Source organism: Rhinopithecus roxellana, chromosome 5, assembly GCF_007565055.1.
Source record: "Rhinopithecus roxellana isolate Shanxi Qingling chromosome 5, ASM756505v1, whole genome shotgun sequence".
In the NCBI taxonomy this organism is placed as follows: Eukaryota; Metazoa; Chordata; class Mammalia; order Primates; family Cercopithecidae; genus Rhinopithecus; species Rhinopithecus roxellana.
The window spans coordinates 89,618,379-89,639,086 of NC_044553.1; the positions used below are offsets into that span (position 1 = coordinate 89,618,379).

Sequence of the window (20,708 nt, forward strand, 5' to 3'; positions counted from 1 at the left end):
GCTCTGTAACCCATTCATAGTGGGACCTCAGTGATTATCTCTATTTTGTGTGTGTGTGTGAAAAATGGAGAATAATGCCACCTGCTTCTTTCTAAGGTTGTTCTGAGGATTAATGAGCTAATCACCTTGGATGAAGGCAGCAGAGCCTACCCTGGTTATAGTTTTCATTGCTTTTCCAGGGAAGCTCTGGTTTGGGGGGATAAAATATTGGAAAGAAGATAGGAGGGAATAGGCTGTCTACAGCTTAGTTGGTATATTTGAAGTCCAACTGTAGATCAGGCTCCTTTCTGGCTGGGGAATTTCAACTAACCTAAAATTTCTACATATTTTTTTAGAAACAACACCAAGCCAAATGTCTGACCTGCTGTTTGTGGGAAAAGAGCAGATGTCCATTCTGGGAACATATTAATATAAGATGTTAGTGGTTTTCTCTCACAGTACAAGAAGATGGGTAAAAAGAGAATGTAGATTTATGTGGCATTTACTCTTATTTTCCTATTACTGGTGTGCTCTTTTTGAGAGTTGGTATTGTTTCATTTTGTAGATTTTTCAGGTTTCTTTCACAAAGAAACTTCATACAGATCAAGCCAAAACAAAACAAAAAAATATAAACACACAACAATAGCTTTAAATACCAAGGATGTCAGCATGAAATTAAAATGAATCAACTGACATTTCTACTTTGAAATTTTTTAGTAAAACTAATTTAAACCAACAGTGAAAGCTTTCTTATAAGGGAAGGTTTGACCTTTTTCAGTGTTTTTAGATTTAAAGGTATTGACATTGGGGTGTTTTTGGTTAAAATTTGCTTCAACCTTGTAAAGTCTTTTGGGATTTTGGTCATTCCTTGGTTGTGGAATAGAAAATACGTCAATTTTGTTGATACAATGTAGTTTTCAAAGACAAGGTCACTGAAGTAGTAGATATGGTATCCCCTTCCAACCATGTGTAACTGTGAAAAAGAACACTGTTGTCATGTGAATTCTTATTTTTTTTGAGCTTGCCTTTGAAGTAACTTTCACAGAGAATTCCTGTTACCTGGAAATTGATGACAGACTTACACCATTTCCTTTTTTTTTCTTAGACGTTCCATCCTCAGAGCAGCCTGAACTGTTCCTAAAGAAACTTCAGCAGTGCTGTGTCATTTTTGACTTCATGGACACGCTATCTGATCTTAAAATGAAAGAATACAAGCGCTCCACTCTTAATGAACTGGTGGACTACATTACAATAAGCAGAGGCTGTTTGACAGAGCAGACTTACCCTGAAGTAGTTAGAATGGTGAGTTTCTTTTTTTCTCCGCGGACACTTTTAAGCATCTTCCATAGTGACTCACAGGTGTATATATTGCAAGAGTGAGGTCATTGGAGGTCAATTCCACAAATGAGAGCCAACCTTTGGAGAGCTAAGCAAAAGTAGTCGGCACAGTGCTAGAATTTGAAGAGCATGATTTCATGAGAACGAAATCCAGAACTTTCAACTACGACAGTGCTGAAGCAATGAATTACTTCAACATATGAAGCCAAGATTGCCAGGGTATTATTGGATTTCTGGCTTTGGCAAAAGAAAAGACACAGGAAAATAACAAAAGTCTTAGATCCGTGTTTGAAAAATATTCAAGTCTGTTGGATATCTTTTTTTTTAAAATCTTATTCATTGTGGTATATTAGAAATGGCTTTATGCTTAATAAAATTAAGCCTCTCTTGACTAACCCTTCTCTTGATAATCTCCTTGAAGTCAGGGTTGATACCTTTCATGACTTTTGAATAGTGTCTTAGATTTTGTGTGGTCATTAGGAGTTATAAGAAAAAACATTATTAACATAATGTGAGTAATTACGTTTTTATTGTGTGAACAGTTATTTTAGTTTTTCAAAAGCTGAGCAAAATGTGATTTTTCTGATAGATTTCTGTGGGAGAGTTGCCTTCCTTGGCATCCCAGAAGATCTTGGCGCTGGAGCGTGCATGCTATTTGGGGATGGGCTTTGCAGAGTGGGGAGGCTAGTCTACTGACTGGTGAAATAGCCACAGAGATCCCTTAAGGTCGGTGCATCATTCAGGAGCCCATTGCAGGATCTGGCACACTCTCTGTGTACTGCTGAATATCTGCCTGGCTTTTGTATTTAGTTCCTTATCATTTATATTCAACCAATGCAGAAAAGAGACTTTTGTGATGGAGTAGATATGTTTAAAAATGATAGTTCAGATTTGCAAAGGGACTTGAATGATCTCAGCGTGAGAAACTGTGACTGTTATATGAAGGTCATCTGAAAACGATGCCTAATATATTCCTCAGATCTATATCTGAATGCGTATTGGATTTGTTGTTAATTTACAGGAATGTAGCACTAGAATGTTTTGTAGGTTGAAGATGACCGTGTGGCTCTTGAGCAGTGCTTCTCGACCAGGTGTGATGTTTGCCTTACAGGGGACATTTGTCAATGTCTAGAGACATTTTTGGTAGTCACAACTAGATGTGGGAGGAGAGTACTACCAGCATCTAGTGGGAGAGGCCAGAGATACTGCTAAATATTTTACAATGTATAGAGTGGCTCCCACAATAAAGAATTACCTGGCCCCAAATGTCACAAGTGCCACTGTTGAGAAACCTTGCTCTTGAGTTTGCATGCTATCTAAACCTCTTAATTTGATGCAGAGGATCTTCTCTAGTCTACCTGCCTTCTGCAGAGCACAGTCCCTGGTTTTAGCCTACCTGTATCATCAGCCAACAGAGGTATCGGTTATGACTTTCTTCTGTATCTTTCTATGGATAGTTCATGAATATATAAGTATATGCAAACATATGTATAAATATTTTTTGTAAGCACACAAATGGTGGCACACTACACATTTTCTGTACCTTGCTTTTTTTACTTAGCAATATGTATTTCAGTACATATAAAGTTCCCACATTCTTTTTATAGCTGCATAATATTTATTATGTGAATGTACCATATTTAAGCAGTACTCTATGAATGTCCTTATACACACATCAGTTTGCCTTTCTATGAGGACATCTGTATATTTATTTTTGAAAATTTAATTTTTTAAGAGCAGTTTTAGGTTCACAGCACAATTGAGAGGAAAGTACAGAGATTTCTCATATGCCCCTGTCCGTACACAAGCACAGCCTCCCCCATTATCAACACCTCCCCCCCACTCCCACCGGAGTGGTACATTTGTTACAATTGATGATCCTACATTGACACATCATTATCACCCAGAGTTCGTAGTTCACATTAGGGCTCATTCCTGGTGTTGGACATTCTATGTGTTTAGACAAATGTGTAATGATATGTATCCACCATTATAGTACCCTACATACCATACATCACTGCCCTGAAAATCCTCTGTGCTCCACTTCTTCATCACCCACCACCTTCCACTCCCTAGCAACCACTGATCCTTTTACTGTCTCCATAATTTTGCTTTTTCCAGACTGTCATATAGTTGGAATCACACAACATGTACTCTTTTCAGATGGGCTTCTTTTACTTAGTGATATGCACTAAAGGTTCCTTCATGTCTTTTCAAGACTTGATAGCTCATTTAGTTTAGTGTTGAATAACATTTTATTGGTTGAATGTACCATAGTTTATCCATTCACCTACTGAAGGACATTTTAGTTGCTTCCCAGTTTTGACAATTATGAATAAAGCTAATATAAATATCCGTGTACAAGTTTTTTAATGAACATAAGATTTCAGCTCCTTCGGGTAAATACCAAGGAGTGTGATTGCTGTATTTATTGTATGGTAAGAGTACGTTTAGTTTTTTTTTTACTTTGCATTTACTTTTATTACTTGTTATAGGTAATGAGTGTGTTTAGTTTTATAAGAAACTGCCAAACTGTCTTCCAGGGTAGTGGTACTATTTTGCATTCCTACCAGCAGTGAGTGAGAATTTCTGCTGCTCCACATCCTCACCAGCATTTGGTATTGATTTGATTTAAATAGCCTTTCTTTATTTCCCTGTTTCTGGACTTTCACGTATTCCCCACTCCCTCACCTCTAGTTCTAATTCTCATTTTCCCTTCAAGGGATGACTTAAAGTGCTACTTTTGTTTCCTGAAAAAACACAGTGCCTTTTCCTTCCTTCAGTTTGTCTGCTTCTTGGCAACTCACCATTTTGGGAATTTGTTCATTTGCTACTTTTTTTTTTTTGTCTTTTCACATATTTATCTGATTTTTCTAATTAGATGTAAGCACTCCCAAGAAGGAACTGTGTCCTGCACATGTCTGTGGCATCCCTAATACTTCCTACCTAGCCCAGGTCTTCTTGAAATTTATTTTTTCTTTTTCTTTTTTCTTTTTTTTTTTTTTTTGAGGCGGAGTCTCGCTCTGTCGCCCAGACTGGAGTGCAGTGGCGCAATCTCGGCTCACTGCAAGCTCCGCCTCCCGGGTTCACGCCATTCTCCTGCCTCAGCCTCCCAAGTAGCTGGGACTACAGGCGCCCGCCACCTCGCCCAGCTAGTTTTTTGTATTTTTAGTAGAGACGGGGTTTCACCATGTTAGCCAGGATGGTCTTGATCTCCTGACCTCGTGATCCGCCCGTCTCGGCCTCCCAAAGTGCTGGGATTACAGGCTTGAGCCACCGCGCCCGGCCGAAATTTATTAAATGAATGAATTCCTCCTTAAAATGTAGGCATTTCAGTCTCTCAAATTATGATTAAGATATTGGATGTCATTGGATTATACCCAGATTTTAAACTGAGTGTTTAGCATAATCCAAAAATTCTGTGATTCATATGGACCAGCTTGGTCTTAAACCAGCTTTGGTCTCCTAAGGGAGACCTCCCCTCTTTTCCCTCTTTTCCTCCCTGTTCTCCAGGCAAAAAAAGAGACTCCCATTTGTATGTGTTTTAAAATACACTAGAGCTTTACCTTAGGAGGCATTGAATCTGTTAGTGTAAATGCTATTCTAGCGCATTAGAAAATTCTAGATGGTAGTTTAGCCTTCTTAGAAGTATAACTTATTTTTCATATTTGGTGATTTCTGAAATTGTTAGCTACTAATTATATATGGTACTTAGACACTCTGGAGCATTAACAGAAAAGGGGATATGATGATAGAGTAGAAGGAGACAAGGCGCTGGGTGTGGTGGCTCACGCCTGTAAGCCTAGCACTTTGGGAGGCCGAGATGCGTGGATCGCTTGAGGCCAGGAGTTTGAGACCAGCCTGTCCAACATGGTGAAACCCTGTCTGTACTAAAAATACAAAAATTAGCCCGGCATGGTGGCACATGCCTGTAATCCCAGCTACATGGGAGGCTGAGGCAGGAGAATCACTTGAACCTGGGTGGTGGAGGTTGCAGTGAGCTGAGATCATGCCACTGTGTTCCAGCCTGGGCAACAGAGCAAGACTCCATCTCAAAAGAAAGAAAGAAAGAAAAAGACAAGGCTTTGGAACCTTACAGACCTGGGTTCAAATGCCAGCTCTGGCCATAATTGCTATATCAATGTGAGCAAGTTACTTTAACTTTGGGGTCCTCTATTTTTGTGTGGTGCTAAGAGGTATATAGGGTGGTGGGAGGGTAGCCATAGTTTTCCCAACCCCTCTGTAAATGTTCCACCTAAGTAACATGCTTTTGCTTTTGTTTGCATATCAGGGTACTCAGCACCTCACATGCATATACAGTCCAGAGAATGTGTGCTTACTGTTCTGTAAGGAAAACTGAAACCACGTCCCACTTGGTGCTCTCATTCCCTTCTATTTTGCCACCTCTATGCCCATTGTATATATACAGCTTGGCACTGCTCACTTTCCTAATTTGTGTAATACCTGCCTTTGGGGGATTTCGTGAGGATTAGTGACAATATTTGTAAAAGTTTTAAAACAGTCTCTAACATGTGGCAAGTATTCAATAAAATTTTTTTTTGCATTTCAATGATTTTATTAGATACTTGATTTTACAATTGTTTGTGGAACCCACTGTTAACTCTTTGTGCTTAAAGTACTCCGTCAGTGAGATGTGTTTTATTCCATTGCTACAGTGATTCTTAAGTTCTCTAATTCCAAGACGATCCTGCCTGTTGGGTAATCACTGTCCCCACCGATTTCTCTTTCATGTTACTGTAAAACAAAATCACTTCACTAGAATTAGTGAGGGAAATGGTAGTGTTTTTTATGAAATATTAATGAAGCGGTAGATGGGTTTTGCAAACCAGGATGAGTAATGACGTATAATGGCATGTTATGGTATCAGCATTAGCTTTTGATCCAACTTGATGGGACTTGTACTTTGAGAACTGGTATTCCTGTTAGGGGAAGAAAAGAGTAACAGATAAAAACAATCTATGTGTTGTGGAAACCATTTTTAACATTTAAATGAAGTCTGGATACCACCTACAGACTACTAGAATTGGGACAGAAAAGCAACTCTTATGGGTGTAAACAAATCACATGCACACCTCGTTTTATTGCCCTTTACAGATATTGGGGGTTGCTTTTTTTTTTTTTTTTTTTTTGAGATGAAGTCTCGCTCTGTCGCCCAGGCTGGAGTGCAGTGATGCAATCTCAGCTCACTGCAACCTCCACCTCTCGGGTTTAAGCAATTCTCCTGCCTCAGCCTCCTGAGTAGCTGGGATTATAGGCAGGCGCCACCACACCTGCCTTATTTTTGTATTTTTAGTAGAGATGGGGTTTTACTGTGTTGGTCAGGCTGGTCTTGAACTCCTGACCTCGTGATCCACCCACCTTGGCCTCCCAAAGTGCTGTGATTATAGGCGTGAGTCACTGCGCTCAAACAAATTGAAGGTTTGTGGCAACCTTGTGTGGAACAAAACTGTCGGTGCCATTTTTTCCAACAACGTATGCCCCTTTCATATCTCTGTGCCATAGATTGATAATTCTTGCAATATTGCAAACTTTTGCATTGTTGCTGTATCTGTTATAGTGATCTGTGATGAGAGATCTTTGAAGCTGCTATTTTAATTGCTTTGGGACACTATGAAATGGGCCCCTACAGCATACTTAATCGATAAATGTTGTATGTGTTCTGACTGCTCCGCCGAGCGGCTGTTTCTCAGCTTCTGTCCCTCTTCTCAGGCCTCCCTATTCCCCGAGACACAACAGTATTGAAATTAGGCCAATTAATAACTTTATAATGGCCTTTGAGTGTTCCAGTGAAAGGAAGAGTCACACGTCTCTCATTTTAAATCAAAAGCTAGAAATGGTTTAGCTTAGTGAGGAAGGCATGCCAAAAGCTGAAACAGACCAAAAGCTAGGCCTCTTGCATCAGTTAGACAAGTTGTGAATTTAAAGGTAAAGTTCTTGAAGGAAATTAAAATTGCTACTCCAGTGAACACATGAATGATAAGACAGTAAAACAGCCTTGTTGCTGATAATTGAGAAAGTTTCAGTGGTCTGGATAAAACATCAAACCAGCCACAACATTCCTTACGCCAAAGCCTAACACAGAGCAAGGCCTTGGCTCTCTTCAATTGTATAAAGGCTAAGAGAGTTGAGGAAGCTGCAGAAGAAAAGTTGGACAGTAGCAGAGCTTGGTTGGCTTATGAGGTTTAAGGAAAATAGCCATCTCTCTAACGTAAAAGTACAAGGTGAAGCACCAAGTGCTGTTGTAGAAGCTGAAGCTGCAGCAAGTTTTCCAGAAGATTTAGCTGAGACATTGATGAAGGTGGCTATACAAACAACAGAGTTTCAATGTAGGTGAAACAACGATCTATTAGAAGATGTTGCCATCTGTGACTTTTACAGCTGCAGAGGAAAAATCAATGCCAAAGCTAGGGCCAGGCTGACTCTCTTGTTAGGAACTTATGCTGCTGGTGTGACTTAAGTTGAAGCCAGTGCTCATTTACCATTCTGAAAATCTTAGGGTGTCTAACAACCACGTAAATCCACCCTGCCTATGCTCTGTAAATGGAACAGCAAAGCCTAGATGGCAACACCTCTGTTTATGCATGGTCTACCAAATATTCTGTATTCACTGTTGAGGCCCACTGCTCAGAAAAACATTTTTTTTCCCCCAAAATATTACTACTCATTGACTATCCGCCTGGTTACCCAAGAGCTCTAATGGAGATATACAAGGAGATGAATGTTTTGTTTCCTTTCCTTTCCTTTGCTTTCCTTTGCTTTCCTTTCCTTTCCTTTCCTTTCCTTTCCTTTCCTTTCCTTTCCTTTCCTTTCCTTTCCTTTCCTTTCCTTTCCTTTCCTTTCCTTCTTTTCCTTTTTCCTTTTTCCTTTTTCCTTTTTCCTGTCCTTTCGTTTCCTGTCCTTTCCTGTCCTTTCCTGTCCTTTCCTGTCCTTTCCTGTCCTTTCCTGTCCTGTCCTTTCCTGTCCTTTCCTGTCCTGTCCTGTCCTGTCCTTTCCTTTCCTGTCCTGTCCTTTCCTGTCCTGTCCTGTCCTGTCCTGTCCTGTCCTGTCCTGTCCTGTCCTGTCCTTTTTTTTTTTTCGAGACAGAGCCTTGTTCTATCGCCCAGGCTGGAGTGCAGTGGCACGATCTCCGCTCACTGCAAGCTCCGTCTCCCGGGTTCACACCATTCTTCTGCCTCAGCCTCCCGAGTAGCTGGGACTACAGGCGCCCGCCACCACACCCGGCTAATTTTTTGTATTTTTAGTAGAGACAGGGTTTCACCATGTTAGCCAGGATGGTCTCGATTTCCTGACCTCGTGATCCGCCCGCCTCAGCCTGCTTCCCAAAGTGCTGGAATTACAGGCGTGAGCCACCGCACCCGGCCAAATGTTTTCATGCCTGCTGACACACCATCCAATCTTCAGCTCATGGGTCAAGGAGTAATTCTGATTTTCAAGTCTTACTATTTAAGAAATTCATTTCTTAAGGCTGTAGCTGCCATAGATAGTAATTCCTCTGATGGATCTAGGCAAAACAAATCAACCTTCTGAAAAGGATTCACCATTCTAGATACCATTTGGAACATTTGTGATTCACAGGAGGAAGTCAAAATATCAGCATTAACAGGAGTTTGGAAGGGATTGATTCCAACCCTCATGGATGACCTTGAGAGGTTCGACTTCAATAGAGAGAATAGCTGCAGATGTGATGGGAATAGCAAGAGAACTAGAATGAGAAGTGGAGCCTGAAGATTTGACTGAATTGCTGCAATCTCATGACCAGTCCTCAACGAATGAGGAGTTGCTTCTTATGGATAAGCAAAGAGAGTGGTATCTTGAGAGGGAATCAACTCCTGAAAATGCTGTGAACAATATTGAAATGACAACAAAGGATTTAGAACATTACATAAACTTAGTTGATCAAGCAGTGGCAGGGTTTGAGAGGATTGACTCCAATTTTAAAAGAAGTTCCATTGTGAATAAAATGCTGTCAGACAGTATCACATGCTACAGATAAATCTTTCATGAAAGGAAGAGTCAATCAAAGCCACAAACTTCATTGTCTTTTTTTTTTTTTTTGAGACAAGAGTCTCACCCTGTTGCCCAGGCTGGAGTGCAGTGGCACAATCTCCGCTCACTGCAAGCTCCACATCCTGGGTTCAAGCGATTCTCCTGCCTTAGCCTCCTGAGTAGCTGGGATTACGGGTGCTCACCGCCACGCTCAGCTAATTTTTGTATTTTAGTAGAGATGGGGTTTCACCATGTTGGCCAGGCTGGTCTTGAACTCCTGACCTTGTGATCTGCCCGCCTCGGCCTCCCAAAGTGCTGGGATTACAGGCGTGAGCCACCATGCCCGGCCTCATTGTCATCTTATTTTAAGAAATTGCCACAGCCACCTCAGCCTTCAGCAACCACCACTATGATGAGTCAGCAGCCATCAACATGAAGGCAAGACCCTCCACTAGCAAAAAAGATTACAACTCGCTGAAGGTTCAGATGATTGTTAGCATTTTTTAGCAGTAAAGTATTTTTAAATTAAGGTATGTCTGTTTTTGCTTTTTAGACATGAAGCTGTTACGCACTTTATAGACTACAGTGTATTGTAAACACAACTTTTACATGCACGGGGAAACCAAAAAATTTGTGTGGCTACTTTATTGAGATACTTGCTTTATTGTGGTGGTCTGGAACTGATCCTATAATGTATCTGAGGTATGCCTGTAAAGCAAAATAGCCCATAACTCACCTGTGGAAGAGTAGAGTGGGTAGTGGAAAGAGTACCAAACAGAGAACATGGAAGCCACTGTCTCCATTTCTCATCTTCCGCTTAACTAGTGCTAAGAACTTGAGTAAGTAATTTTCTCTCTAAGCCTCAGTTTCTTCTGTTATAAATGGAGGGAGTTGATGATGAATCCCTCACATCTTTCCATCTCTGAAAACTAACAACTCTTTTGATCAACACAGTCTAAGAAATTTTGAATGGATTATGCCTTTCTTAAAGTTTACAGGCCATTGTGCAACGTAGTTGCTTTGGAAAGTAGTTTGTTTCATGTGTTTCTCATGGGGTCTCCTGGAGTCATATCTGATGAAAAATGAGAATCAGGACTTCCAACTCCTTTAGGCTTTGCTGCATTCTGCTTCACATCATCTCAAGTGTCAGGTGTCTGTCCCTGAGGCATATTTTTTTAACCATATTATGCTAATGCCTTTTTGGTTTTGTTGTTATGTATCCATTTGAAAGATTTCTTGGAATTTCTGGCTTTCCAAATCACCTTGTGTAGATTTTTATTTACCTGAGTTTGAACTCTGTATATTTTATATTCTTTATATTTGCACATCCATCTTCTTTTCTCGAAAATGTTTCTTTTGGGGATACTTCAAATGTGAGATGAAATCTCATGGGTGAAGACATTGTTTTAGTTAATTCTTAATGTTTATTTAAATGACTCAGTGTCACACTGTGACATTTTGCTGATAAGACAGGACTTCACTTTGCCAGTGAGCTCAAAATCTGGTAGAGGGAATACTCATGTCAGCAGTAACGAGATAATGTCTTATGTGTAGTAATAAAGTCTGTACAAGGCAAGGAAGGAGTAAAGGGATATGAAGGTAGATAGAAGGGTGGTTAAGGAAGGCTTGACAGAATGATTATAGCCTCAGTAGGGTATTAAAAGATGAATGTGGCTGAACTTAAAGATAGTTATGTGATGCAAAGGAATTCCCAAACCACATGATATATACAGGGAAACACAGTCATGCTATGTTGTTACAGTGTTATGTGTGTATGTGTGTTGGAGAGTGGGAGGAGGTGAATGATGGCAGCTGAAGATGTGGATGTGGCCAGAGTCTGAAAGAACCTCACAGACAATGGTTGAAAGGTTCTATGTGGGAGAGTGGCATGGTCAGATTTGTATTTTGGTGGCAGTGGGACAGAGAGATTGGAGGAGGCTGAGATTGAAGGCAGAGAGGAATCAATTTGGAGACTGCTTTAATGGAGAAATTGTGGAGGGCCTAAGCAAACTGCAGGCATGGAAGTAGAGAAGGAGAGGAAAGGAGCATTTGAGATTCACCTAGGAGGTAAAATTGATGCTGCTTATTAGCACTTACGTGAACTTTTGGAGTGTGAGAGAGGAAGGAGTCTCGGATAGCTTTGGCAGTTGGGTAGTTTGTGGTGTGGTGCTGTTGTTTGGGAAAGGTACAGCAGTAGGGAGAGCAGGCTTTGGATGGAAGCTGAGGAGTTGGTTTTTGATGAGTTAATGTTGAGGTTCCGATGGGAGACCTAGATGTGGAAAGTAGGGGGTGGAAATCGGTAGTTATCAGAATGGGAGTAGGGCAGGGGAGGGAAAGAACAATGAAGGAACTCTAGATGATACCAGTGAATCATTGTTTCAGTGCAGTGGTACAGGTGGGAGCTAGCGGGTTGAAGAGTGGATTACAAAATCAAGAGGTTGAGATGATGACTGTAGATAATAATTGCTCACACTTTGGGTGTACTGTCTTCATTAGAGTAAAATTCTGTCACTTCTCTCCTACAAAAAGTATACAACCTTGTCACATTGATCATTTGCTGTTATTATTTTTATATTTTGTCTCTAGGACTTGGCTTTTCTTGGTTTCAAAGTCTGCTTCAATTCTCAATCTCTGGTTATACCTCAAATGGTAGAATATGTAATTTTCCAAAGCTAATTTAGTTTTAAGATAAAATATATTCACTGGTTTTTCCTTGTTTGCTATTGAGGTCTTTCTTTGAGTTTTTTACATTGTTTCTTGGCCACCATCAGCTTTGTTTTTTCCCACTCTCAAATTATATCATGTCACTTGGTTATCTAAGTGCTTTTTTTTTTTCAAATATATTCTTTGATTTACCTGGAAACCAGAGCTCTGGTTAGCCTCTTAATACAATAATATGACTTTGTAGAAAATTATGAAGTTGCAATTAAATATCTCAGAGTCTGCCCACATGTACTCTTAGTAGTGCTTGGTTAACCTCACTACATTAGTAGCTGAAGGGCAGAGGGTTTCTTTTAATAAAATAACAACTATCTAAAAGTAGCCTTGGAATGATAGCTACCGAAGGGGGGGAATATGAAATTTCCATTTTTCATCTTCCTGCATCTGATAAAGTAAATATAACCATGATAGTCCCCCCTTAACTGTGGGAATATGTTCCAAGATCCCCAGGGATGCCTGAAACTGTGGATAGTACTGAATCCCATATGTATATCCTATGTTTTCCTCTATACATGCATACCTATGATAAAGTTTAATTTATAAATTAGTCACAGTAAGAGATTAACAGTAACAGTAAAATAGAATAGTTATAACAATATACTGTAATAAAAGTTACATAAATATGGTCTCCCTCTTCCTTCTCTCTCTCTCTCTCTGTCTCTGTCTCTGTCTCTGTCTCTCTCTCTTTCTCTCTCTCAAAATATCTTATTGTACTTATTCCATGGGTGACTGAAACCATGGGAAGTCAAACCACAGATAAGACGGGGACTACTGTATACATCCTGGCCAGAATCTGCCTTGGAGGCGACTCTTTAGATCCAAAGGAGATAAGATTTGTAGATATGCATTAATAGCAAAAGAGCCATTGCGGGTGGGTGGGTGAGGGTGGACTAATATGTATAATATTAGAATTATACATAATGGAAGAGAATTGAGTGATATCTGAGAAGCGCACTTAATAACTGAAGCTGGTGGGAAATTTGAAGGATAGGATAAGCGTAAAAGACCTGAGAATTAGATTAGAAATTAAAGAATTCCTTGGTACAAAGGAAATCATTTAAGGATATGATAATGAGATCTCCCAAAGACATTTGTAGAATGAAATCAGGAGGAATTTACTGCTCAAGGTTAGGAACAGATTGTTAGCATTCATAATTTTTCAAAGGGTAGGGAACCTGGTCTGTACTTCCTCAATTCCCATCTTACACTGTCACTCTGTGCTAATCCAGTTAAAGCTCATTTAACGGTACTGATTTAGCAGCTTGGGGTGCCCATAGATGGATTTCTTGGGGTCACTGAACCCTCTGATGTTAACTGCAAAATTTTGTGTCTTCTGTGTATTTTTTATTTTTTATTATTATTATTTTTTTGAGACAGAATCTTGCTCTGTCGCCCAGGCTGGTATTTTTAGTAGAGACGGGGTTTCACCGTATTAGCCAGGATGGTCTCGAGCTCCTGTCCTCAAGATCTGCCCGCCTCGGCGTCCCAAAGTGCTGGGATTACAGGCGTGAGCCACTGCGCTTGACTGTGTTCTGTGTATTTTTATAGGAGAAAATAACTTTCTTTTGCTTAAATTTTCAGAGGTACATGTGACTCAGAAATGGTTTAAGCGTGATTTTACCCTGTGTGCAGTAAATGTCTATGCTGGGTGTTGCTCACTTGGAAAAAAAGATTGGAAATGGGGTCCTCCCATTTCTGGCAGTAACTAAAGATGAAAAATGAAGTTGTTAGAATGATTTTACCAGTGAAACCATTTGGGCTAGAGTTTCTCTGTGGGAAGGCTTTTGGTAGTGAACTCAGTATCTTAAATACATGTCTGACTGTTCAGATTTTTTGTTTTATATGGTGTGAGTTTAGGTAGATTGTTGTAAAGTTACACAATTTAGACTTGTGGCCATATACTTAATCCTTAGAGTCTCTTCACAAAGGTGTGTACTAATGAAAGAAGATAGCCAGCACCTGTATGCCTTCCATTTTTACCTGCATAAAAATCTGCAGGAACTGCAATGTCTGAGTTAATTCAATCTTCACATGGAATGAGAACCACCTGTGACATAGGTAGTATCATAATAGATATCATTTTATAGATAAGGTAAAGGAAGAGAGAGGTTAAGAAACTTGTCCAGAGCCACTCACCTGGGTGATTGAGATTTGAACCTCGGTGATCTGGTTCCAGAACCCATACTCTTTTTTTTTTTTTTGAGACGGAGTCTCACTCTGTCCCCCAGGCAGAGTGCAGTGGCACAATGTTGGCTTACTGCAAGCTCTGTTTCCCGGGTTCACGCCATTCTCCTGCCTCAGCCTCCCGAGTAGCTGGGACTACAGGCGCTCGCCACCAAGCCCGGCTAATTTTTTTTTTGTTTTGGTTTTGGATTTTTTAGTAGAAACGGGGTTTCACTGTGTTAGCCCGGATGGTCTTGATCTCCTGAGCTCGTGATCTGCCTGCCTCAGCCTCCCAAAGTTCTGGGATTACAGGCATGAGCCACTGTGCCTGGCCCAGAACCCATGCTCTTAAATGCTAAGCTGTAATGCTTTCCTGGAATTATTCTTTCCGGTAGGAATGAGGACTAAAACCCCTAAAAGTTGGAGTTTTGCCTCTGTACTATGTTTTTTTCTTGAGCTCTTCTAAATAGGTAAAAAGGCCTTTGATTTAAGCCCTTCCCTGTATTTTGCTGCTTCTGACAAGGCCAGACCACATAGTATGCTCTGGGGTTAAATGTTCATTTTTTTTTTTTTTTTTTTTTTGCTTAAGCACAGTTTCTTCTTCACTCCCTCCGCTACCACTTTGCTGCCCTGTATAATAGCTTTGCACGGCCTTTGTGTTATTCTTGAATTGTTACCGCTGCTTCTCAACTTTTCTGTCTACCCTACCACTTCTTCCGAGTCTGGGAAAGTAAATAGTGATTGAGGAGATGAGGAGAAGCCCAGGAGGAAGGCCTTGTATTTCAGAACACCCTTCTCTTCCACCCAGACTGCAGTCCCCTGAGTTCATGTGCTTTCCCACTCCACTTCTCTCTCTGCCCCACCATCCAAAAATCAGGCTCCTCTGCCTGTTGGTGCTCCTTATGTGGTAACATTGGCATGGTGATACCTTACCCGTGCGTCATAGAGGGGCCCCACCTTGCAGCCTTGTTTGTGTTGAATTGGTAGGACCCACAGAAAACATATGGAAATTGAAAGTGCCAGTGTATGAATTGAGAGTGAGAAGGGCACTGCTCAGTGAATAGCTGTTTGTGTATATTTGAACTGTGCCTTCTCTGCCTGCAGCAAATTATGCGAGCTGCCAAGGAATCCTTAGATTGGTTGGTTAGCCTAGATTTGGAGCAAGGGGAGTTAATTAGATGATTCAGACATCCCTCCATCTCCGTGATGGGCATCCTAATCTTTGGAAGCACTTGTGTGTGTACAGCCTGCTTTTCCTTTTTATTGTCCTTCCTGGGTCAGTGGCATAGACAAACAGACAAGGACCCAGTCTGGCCACTTACTGAACTGTGTGATTCTGGGTGAGTCTCAACCCTCTAAGCTTGTTATTGTACTGTAACTCTAAGGTTGTTTTGAAAATTAATTTATGAACAGTGCTTAGCACTGTGGTAAGCATTGTTAAAGTAGCCATATCATTATTGTCATTATTCATGGGATCACGTCTAGCACCCCAGTAGACTTACCTGTCTCTTTATATTGGTTAATACATGTTTCTGGTTACAATGAAGTCTTGCTAACCTGAAAGCCTTTTTTGTCTCTTTCAGATGACTTTCCATATCTTTTGTCTGTCTATTGATTTCAAACTCTCTACGAAGTTTTATTTTCATATCTTTTTTTTTCTTTTCGGGAGAATTCCCTGTGAATCTGCATATGCCCGTGTGTTTATAGTTATATATACATTTGTATATATACTGCCCTAAGTTCATGTAAATGAATTTTTCCTCATATACTTGCATATTCATGTCCCCACTCTAGTAATAATTTAGCATTTCTCTCCTGCAAGGATTCTCTCTTAAGGAATCTGACAGGGATTTTAAAGTGTTTAGTTTTAATTTAAATGTGCTAAAGAGAGGGTTTTTACTCAGGAAGCCACTGAGCTACTCGAGATTGCTGTTTGCTTCATTTACAAGCTGTAGTCATTCTGGCTTAACTGCTTTAAAGGTTGTTCAGAGTTTTTAATATACTTAAAATTGTTTGACAGCTGTGACTTGTCTGGCATTGATATATCCAATAATATCATCTCACTGTAATGAGAATACTCCCCCTGTCTCTACCCCTTCCCCCAGTGGCTAGCAACAGAATTTTGCAGGATAAGTTACAGTACTGCATTCAAGTTTTGGTTTCTCTTTTCTCCCACCTTTCAATTTAAACTTGAAGCGGAAAATGTGGTTTAAAGGTATAAGCAGTGCTTCTGGGAAAATCTATTAAGCACATGGATGACAAAGTGAGAAATCTTGCTTGTGGTATGTGCATGTGGGTCTTGGATAATCCCAGCTCTTGGTGTTAGTTTGTATGATTTGGCTGTCTGTCTACTGAGGAGACACAGAAATGAAAGAGAGGAATGTATTGGCTGTTTCTTTGGAGAAAGCTGGTTACACCACAGTGGTGCATGATGAGCAGTAAAAAGCTGAGAAAATGAGTGTCCTCAATGTGGAATTCACAGAGACAGGAGTGCCTGAGGCAAGAATCTGGCAAGCAGACAATGAGCAGGTCATTTCCAGGAGGCAGTTGGCTGCTGACCAGTATTTAAAGCCAAACTTGATCTGGAAAACAAGAAGAAATACGCTATCCAGTGACTTTTCAGGAGCAAGTTGCCTCTGAGAAATGGTGCAAAAACACAAGACTGTAGAGTAGAAATGCCATTTCAGTGATGAATAGAGAGAGGTGAGGGTTGGCCGAGTAGTAGAGAGGGAAGGCTGGTGGGGTCATGGTGAGGAGGGTCAGGAGTAGCACACATAAGAAAAGACATTTCTCAGTAAAAATAGGGCTGGTTATAATTATTTGCTAAGTTGGAGAACAAGTGTGTTTTTTTGACAAAATGGATAAGCAAGCTCTATTGGAAAATATGTTTCTATACTTTTCAGAAAGGTAGGGATTGGGGTCTTGGGAGGATAATGTTAGGTGCTAAATGGGCTGCTTTGAAATACTTCGGAATTGGCCTTCCTGCAGAAGGTAAGGGCTTTAGGAGAATAGGATAGACCACTCTCCGGAATAAGGCAGGCCACTTACTTTTCAGGGATTTCTGGCTTTTTTCTCATAGACAGATTAGGAAAAAAATCGTATATAATAGAGAAACTGTTGGAAAATTAAGTTTTGTATTTGTGCTGCCCTTAATAACAAAGTGGAAAATGTATTATATCCTATTCTGTAAAGTAAGAGTAGTTGTGTTACTGAAAATGGGTCCCGATCTAGACCCCAAGAGAGGGTTCTTGGATCTTGCGTAAGAAAGAATTTGGGGTGAGTCCATAGAGTAAAGTGAAAGCAAGTTTATTAAGAAAGCAAAGGAAAAAAAGAAGGGCTAGTCCATAGGCATAAAGATGGTTACCCATTTTTACGGTTACTTCTTGATTATATTCTAAATAAGGGGTGGATTATTCATGAGTTTTCCAGGAAAGGGATGGGCAATTCCTGGAATGGAGGGTTCTGCCCCCCGCCACTTTTAGACCACATAGGGTAACTTCTTGACATTGCCATGGCATTTGTAAACTGCCACGGCATTGGTATGTGGTACCATGTAGTACCATGGTGTAGTGGTGAGGACGACCAGAGGTCACTCTCCTTGCCATCTTGGTTTTGGTGGGTTTTGGCTAGCTTCTGCATCCTGTTCTATCAGCAAGGTCTTTATGACCTGTATCTTGTGCCGACTTCCTGTTTCATCCTGTGACTAAAAATACCTTAACTTACTGGGAATGCAGCCCAGCAAGTCTCAGCCTTATTTTACCCAGCCCCTGTTCAAGATGGAGTTGCTCAGGTTCAAATGCCTCTGACAGTTGTTTGAGCAGTAAAATAATTAGAAGGCAGTGGTGTTTAAAGCACATTTAAAATGTAAGCTCACAGGGTTGGTGGTCAGTTCCTGCCCCTAGTTCCCTCTCTTGGTTTCCTTCAGAAGAACTAAGATGAGGCCAGCTATGTGTCACTGTCAACAGGGAGGGCTGGCTGTCTTGTCCTCCCCTGGAGGCATATCTCACTCAATTCATTAGGAAGCAGTAGTTTTGGGATAAGGAGGAATATTAATCTATGGACAGAACCTATGGTTATACGTGCTAAATGTGGTTGTATGGTAATGGTTATATGTAGGTCAGATGTGTTTTAATTACCGACTAGCTCAGGGCTTTCTTCTGCGAATGAAAGGTCACACACACAGAGAGACATGCACATAGACACAGAGTATAAGAGACAGTGACAGTTAGTTTTGGCAGTTTTTCTTGTTTATTTTTAGTGATTTCAATTAATAACACATACCTAGTAGTCAGAAACATACATCAGGAGCCTCAAATGTTTTGTGTATGCTTTTTAAAAAATTCGCAATTCAAGAGGCTTAATTTTTCTTTGAGCATTAGCTGATTTTGAACCATAAAGTCCTCATAGCAGATGTCTAGAATTTGTGTTCTCAAAGAAGCCTTATGTTCGTATTGTTTTATCAACTTGTACACTGTGGCTTTTACAGAAAACGCTGAATTCAGTTTTAGTAACCTTCTAGGACTTAGGACCCACAGTCCCCAGATGGTGAAATGCAGCAAAGCCTTGGTATCACATGGTTAACCTGTGTGGGGCAGGAATGCTTGAGGCTAACCCAGGCGGTAGGAGGTTCTGCACTGATTTATACACAGTAAGCACTATGACTATTGCAGTGTTTACACCTCTATTTTTGGATTCTAAGATTTAATATCAACAATCTTCACTTTTGGACTCTGCTAACATTTCCAATTTTGGAGAGAGTGCAATACAGTCGTTTCTGTGTGAAGTATCATTTCCCTGTGATAGTTTTGTGTGAAGATAACAGACGCTAGAGATAATTAATTTAACATTGCTGTCACCATTTCAGCAGGTAAAAAGTTGCCTCCTATTTTGAGCAAAGTTTAATCTTGAAATAGGAGCCGAATGGGAGCAGAGGGTTCGTGGTCAGAATTTGTGGGCAGTAAGGTGGAGAGAGGCAGGGATGAATTTAGATTAGAGAGGGCTTGGCAAACTAAGCAGAGGAGGTTAAACTTAATCTTGTAGATGGCGAGCAGGGAGTTGTAAGGATTTTTGAACAGGAGGCGAAATGAAACTATATTCTTACTTTTCTCCAGATCCTGTGAAGAAAGTCTGCTTCTTTAAGGAAGATTAGGCTGGCAGATATAACCCAGGATGGCCTGTGGCAGAGGGCTGTTGTCTTAGGTTTGTCAGATGATTGCAGAGGAAGAGGAAATTAAGAATATGTAAAGAACTCACCATCTTCTATTTTTTTCTCCACCCTTATCAAAGAATCACCTGTAGTTTCAGTATTTAAATTCAATCATTACCCACATTTTGGCCAAGTTGCTCCTAGTCTTTTTTTTCTTTTAATATGACTTTTTTTCCCTTTAAAAAATTTAGATATACTTAACTTACAATAAAATTTGAAGAACAGATCTTAGGCAATGAACGTTCAGTGAATTTAGCAATTATATATACTTGTATAGTCATCACCCCAAATGAGATCTAGAACATTGCCATCTCCCCAGAAAATTCCCCCTTTGCCTCTTTCCTGTTTTTCCTTGTTAAACCTTTTTAAAAAAATCTTACTATATATGCAGTTTTGGATTCTGTTTTTTATTTCATTATCATTATGGTGTAAACATGCTTTCCTGTAATTAATCTTTTAAAAGCATAATTCTAATGGTTCCTAACAGTCCGTTATGTGGATGTACCATTGTTTACTTAACTGTTTTTCCAATTTGGGATATTTAAACAATTTCCAAATTTCCACTATTAAAAGTAAATCCATCATGAGCACTAAGGAGACATTTTGAAGTAATAAATAAAATGACTTGTTGAAAATTGTATATAGCAAATAAAGGAAAAGAGTTAACAAAAACTCCAAAGGGTTAAAAAAAATAGTGAACTTCTTGAAAGAATGGGGATGGTGGGAGGAGAATTCTCTTTGAGAGATAAATGGAGTCCAATGAGGGTGAAATTGGTTTTGACCAGCCTGAATTTGAGATGATAGTGAGATGTCAAAACTGCTCTGTATATAACTGGAAATAAAGAAATTAAGGATATTCATGTGCCCTGGACACAGAGGTCATAGTGGAAAAGGTGATAGGGGACTGAGTATTGAGAGGAGAGCAGCATACTGCTGGGATTTGTTCTACATTACATTCTAGTGCTGACTTTTATTTTTATTTTTGGGGAGGTTGTGTACTTCTTCATTGGATGAAATCATGACTTGGAGGCGTTCATTTGAATTTGGCATTCAGTATTCCCAGATCCTGAACATGCTTTATTTTTCTATTTTATTTTATACTAAGACCTGGTAATGTAGTTGGTGCTAATTCTGAGAAAGAAAACTCTTGTGAAGATCTCTCAGTTTATTTTGGCTAAGATTAGAGCACCTGTCATTTGTTTGTTTGTTTGTTCGTTTGCTGTTTTACTGGACTCTTCCCTACTAAAAAGAGACTGATATATTTTTTGTATCAGCAAATTAGATTACTTGAATT

The 20,708-nt window shown here is 40.0% G+C and overlaps 1 protein-coding gene across 4 annotated transcripts in view; it reads left to right on the forward strand.

The window, feature by feature from the left end:
• PPP2R5E (protein phosphatase 2 regulatory subunit B'epsilon) overlaps positions 1–20,708 on the forward strand; it is a 179,705-nt gene that overhangs the window by 94,816 nt on the left and 64,181 nt on the right. For 3 of the 4 annotated variants that reach the window (XM_010378099.2, XM_010378100.2, XM_030930572.1), the window contains exon 3: positions 1,085–1,281. The exons of the other annotated variant lie outside the window; for it this stretch is intronic. In XM_010378099.2, coding sequence (XP_010376401.1) covers positions 1,085–1,281 — 197 coding nt within the window. The remainder of the gene's footprint in view (positions 1–1,084; positions 1,282–20,708) is intronic. 4 annotated transcript variants of the gene reach the window in all.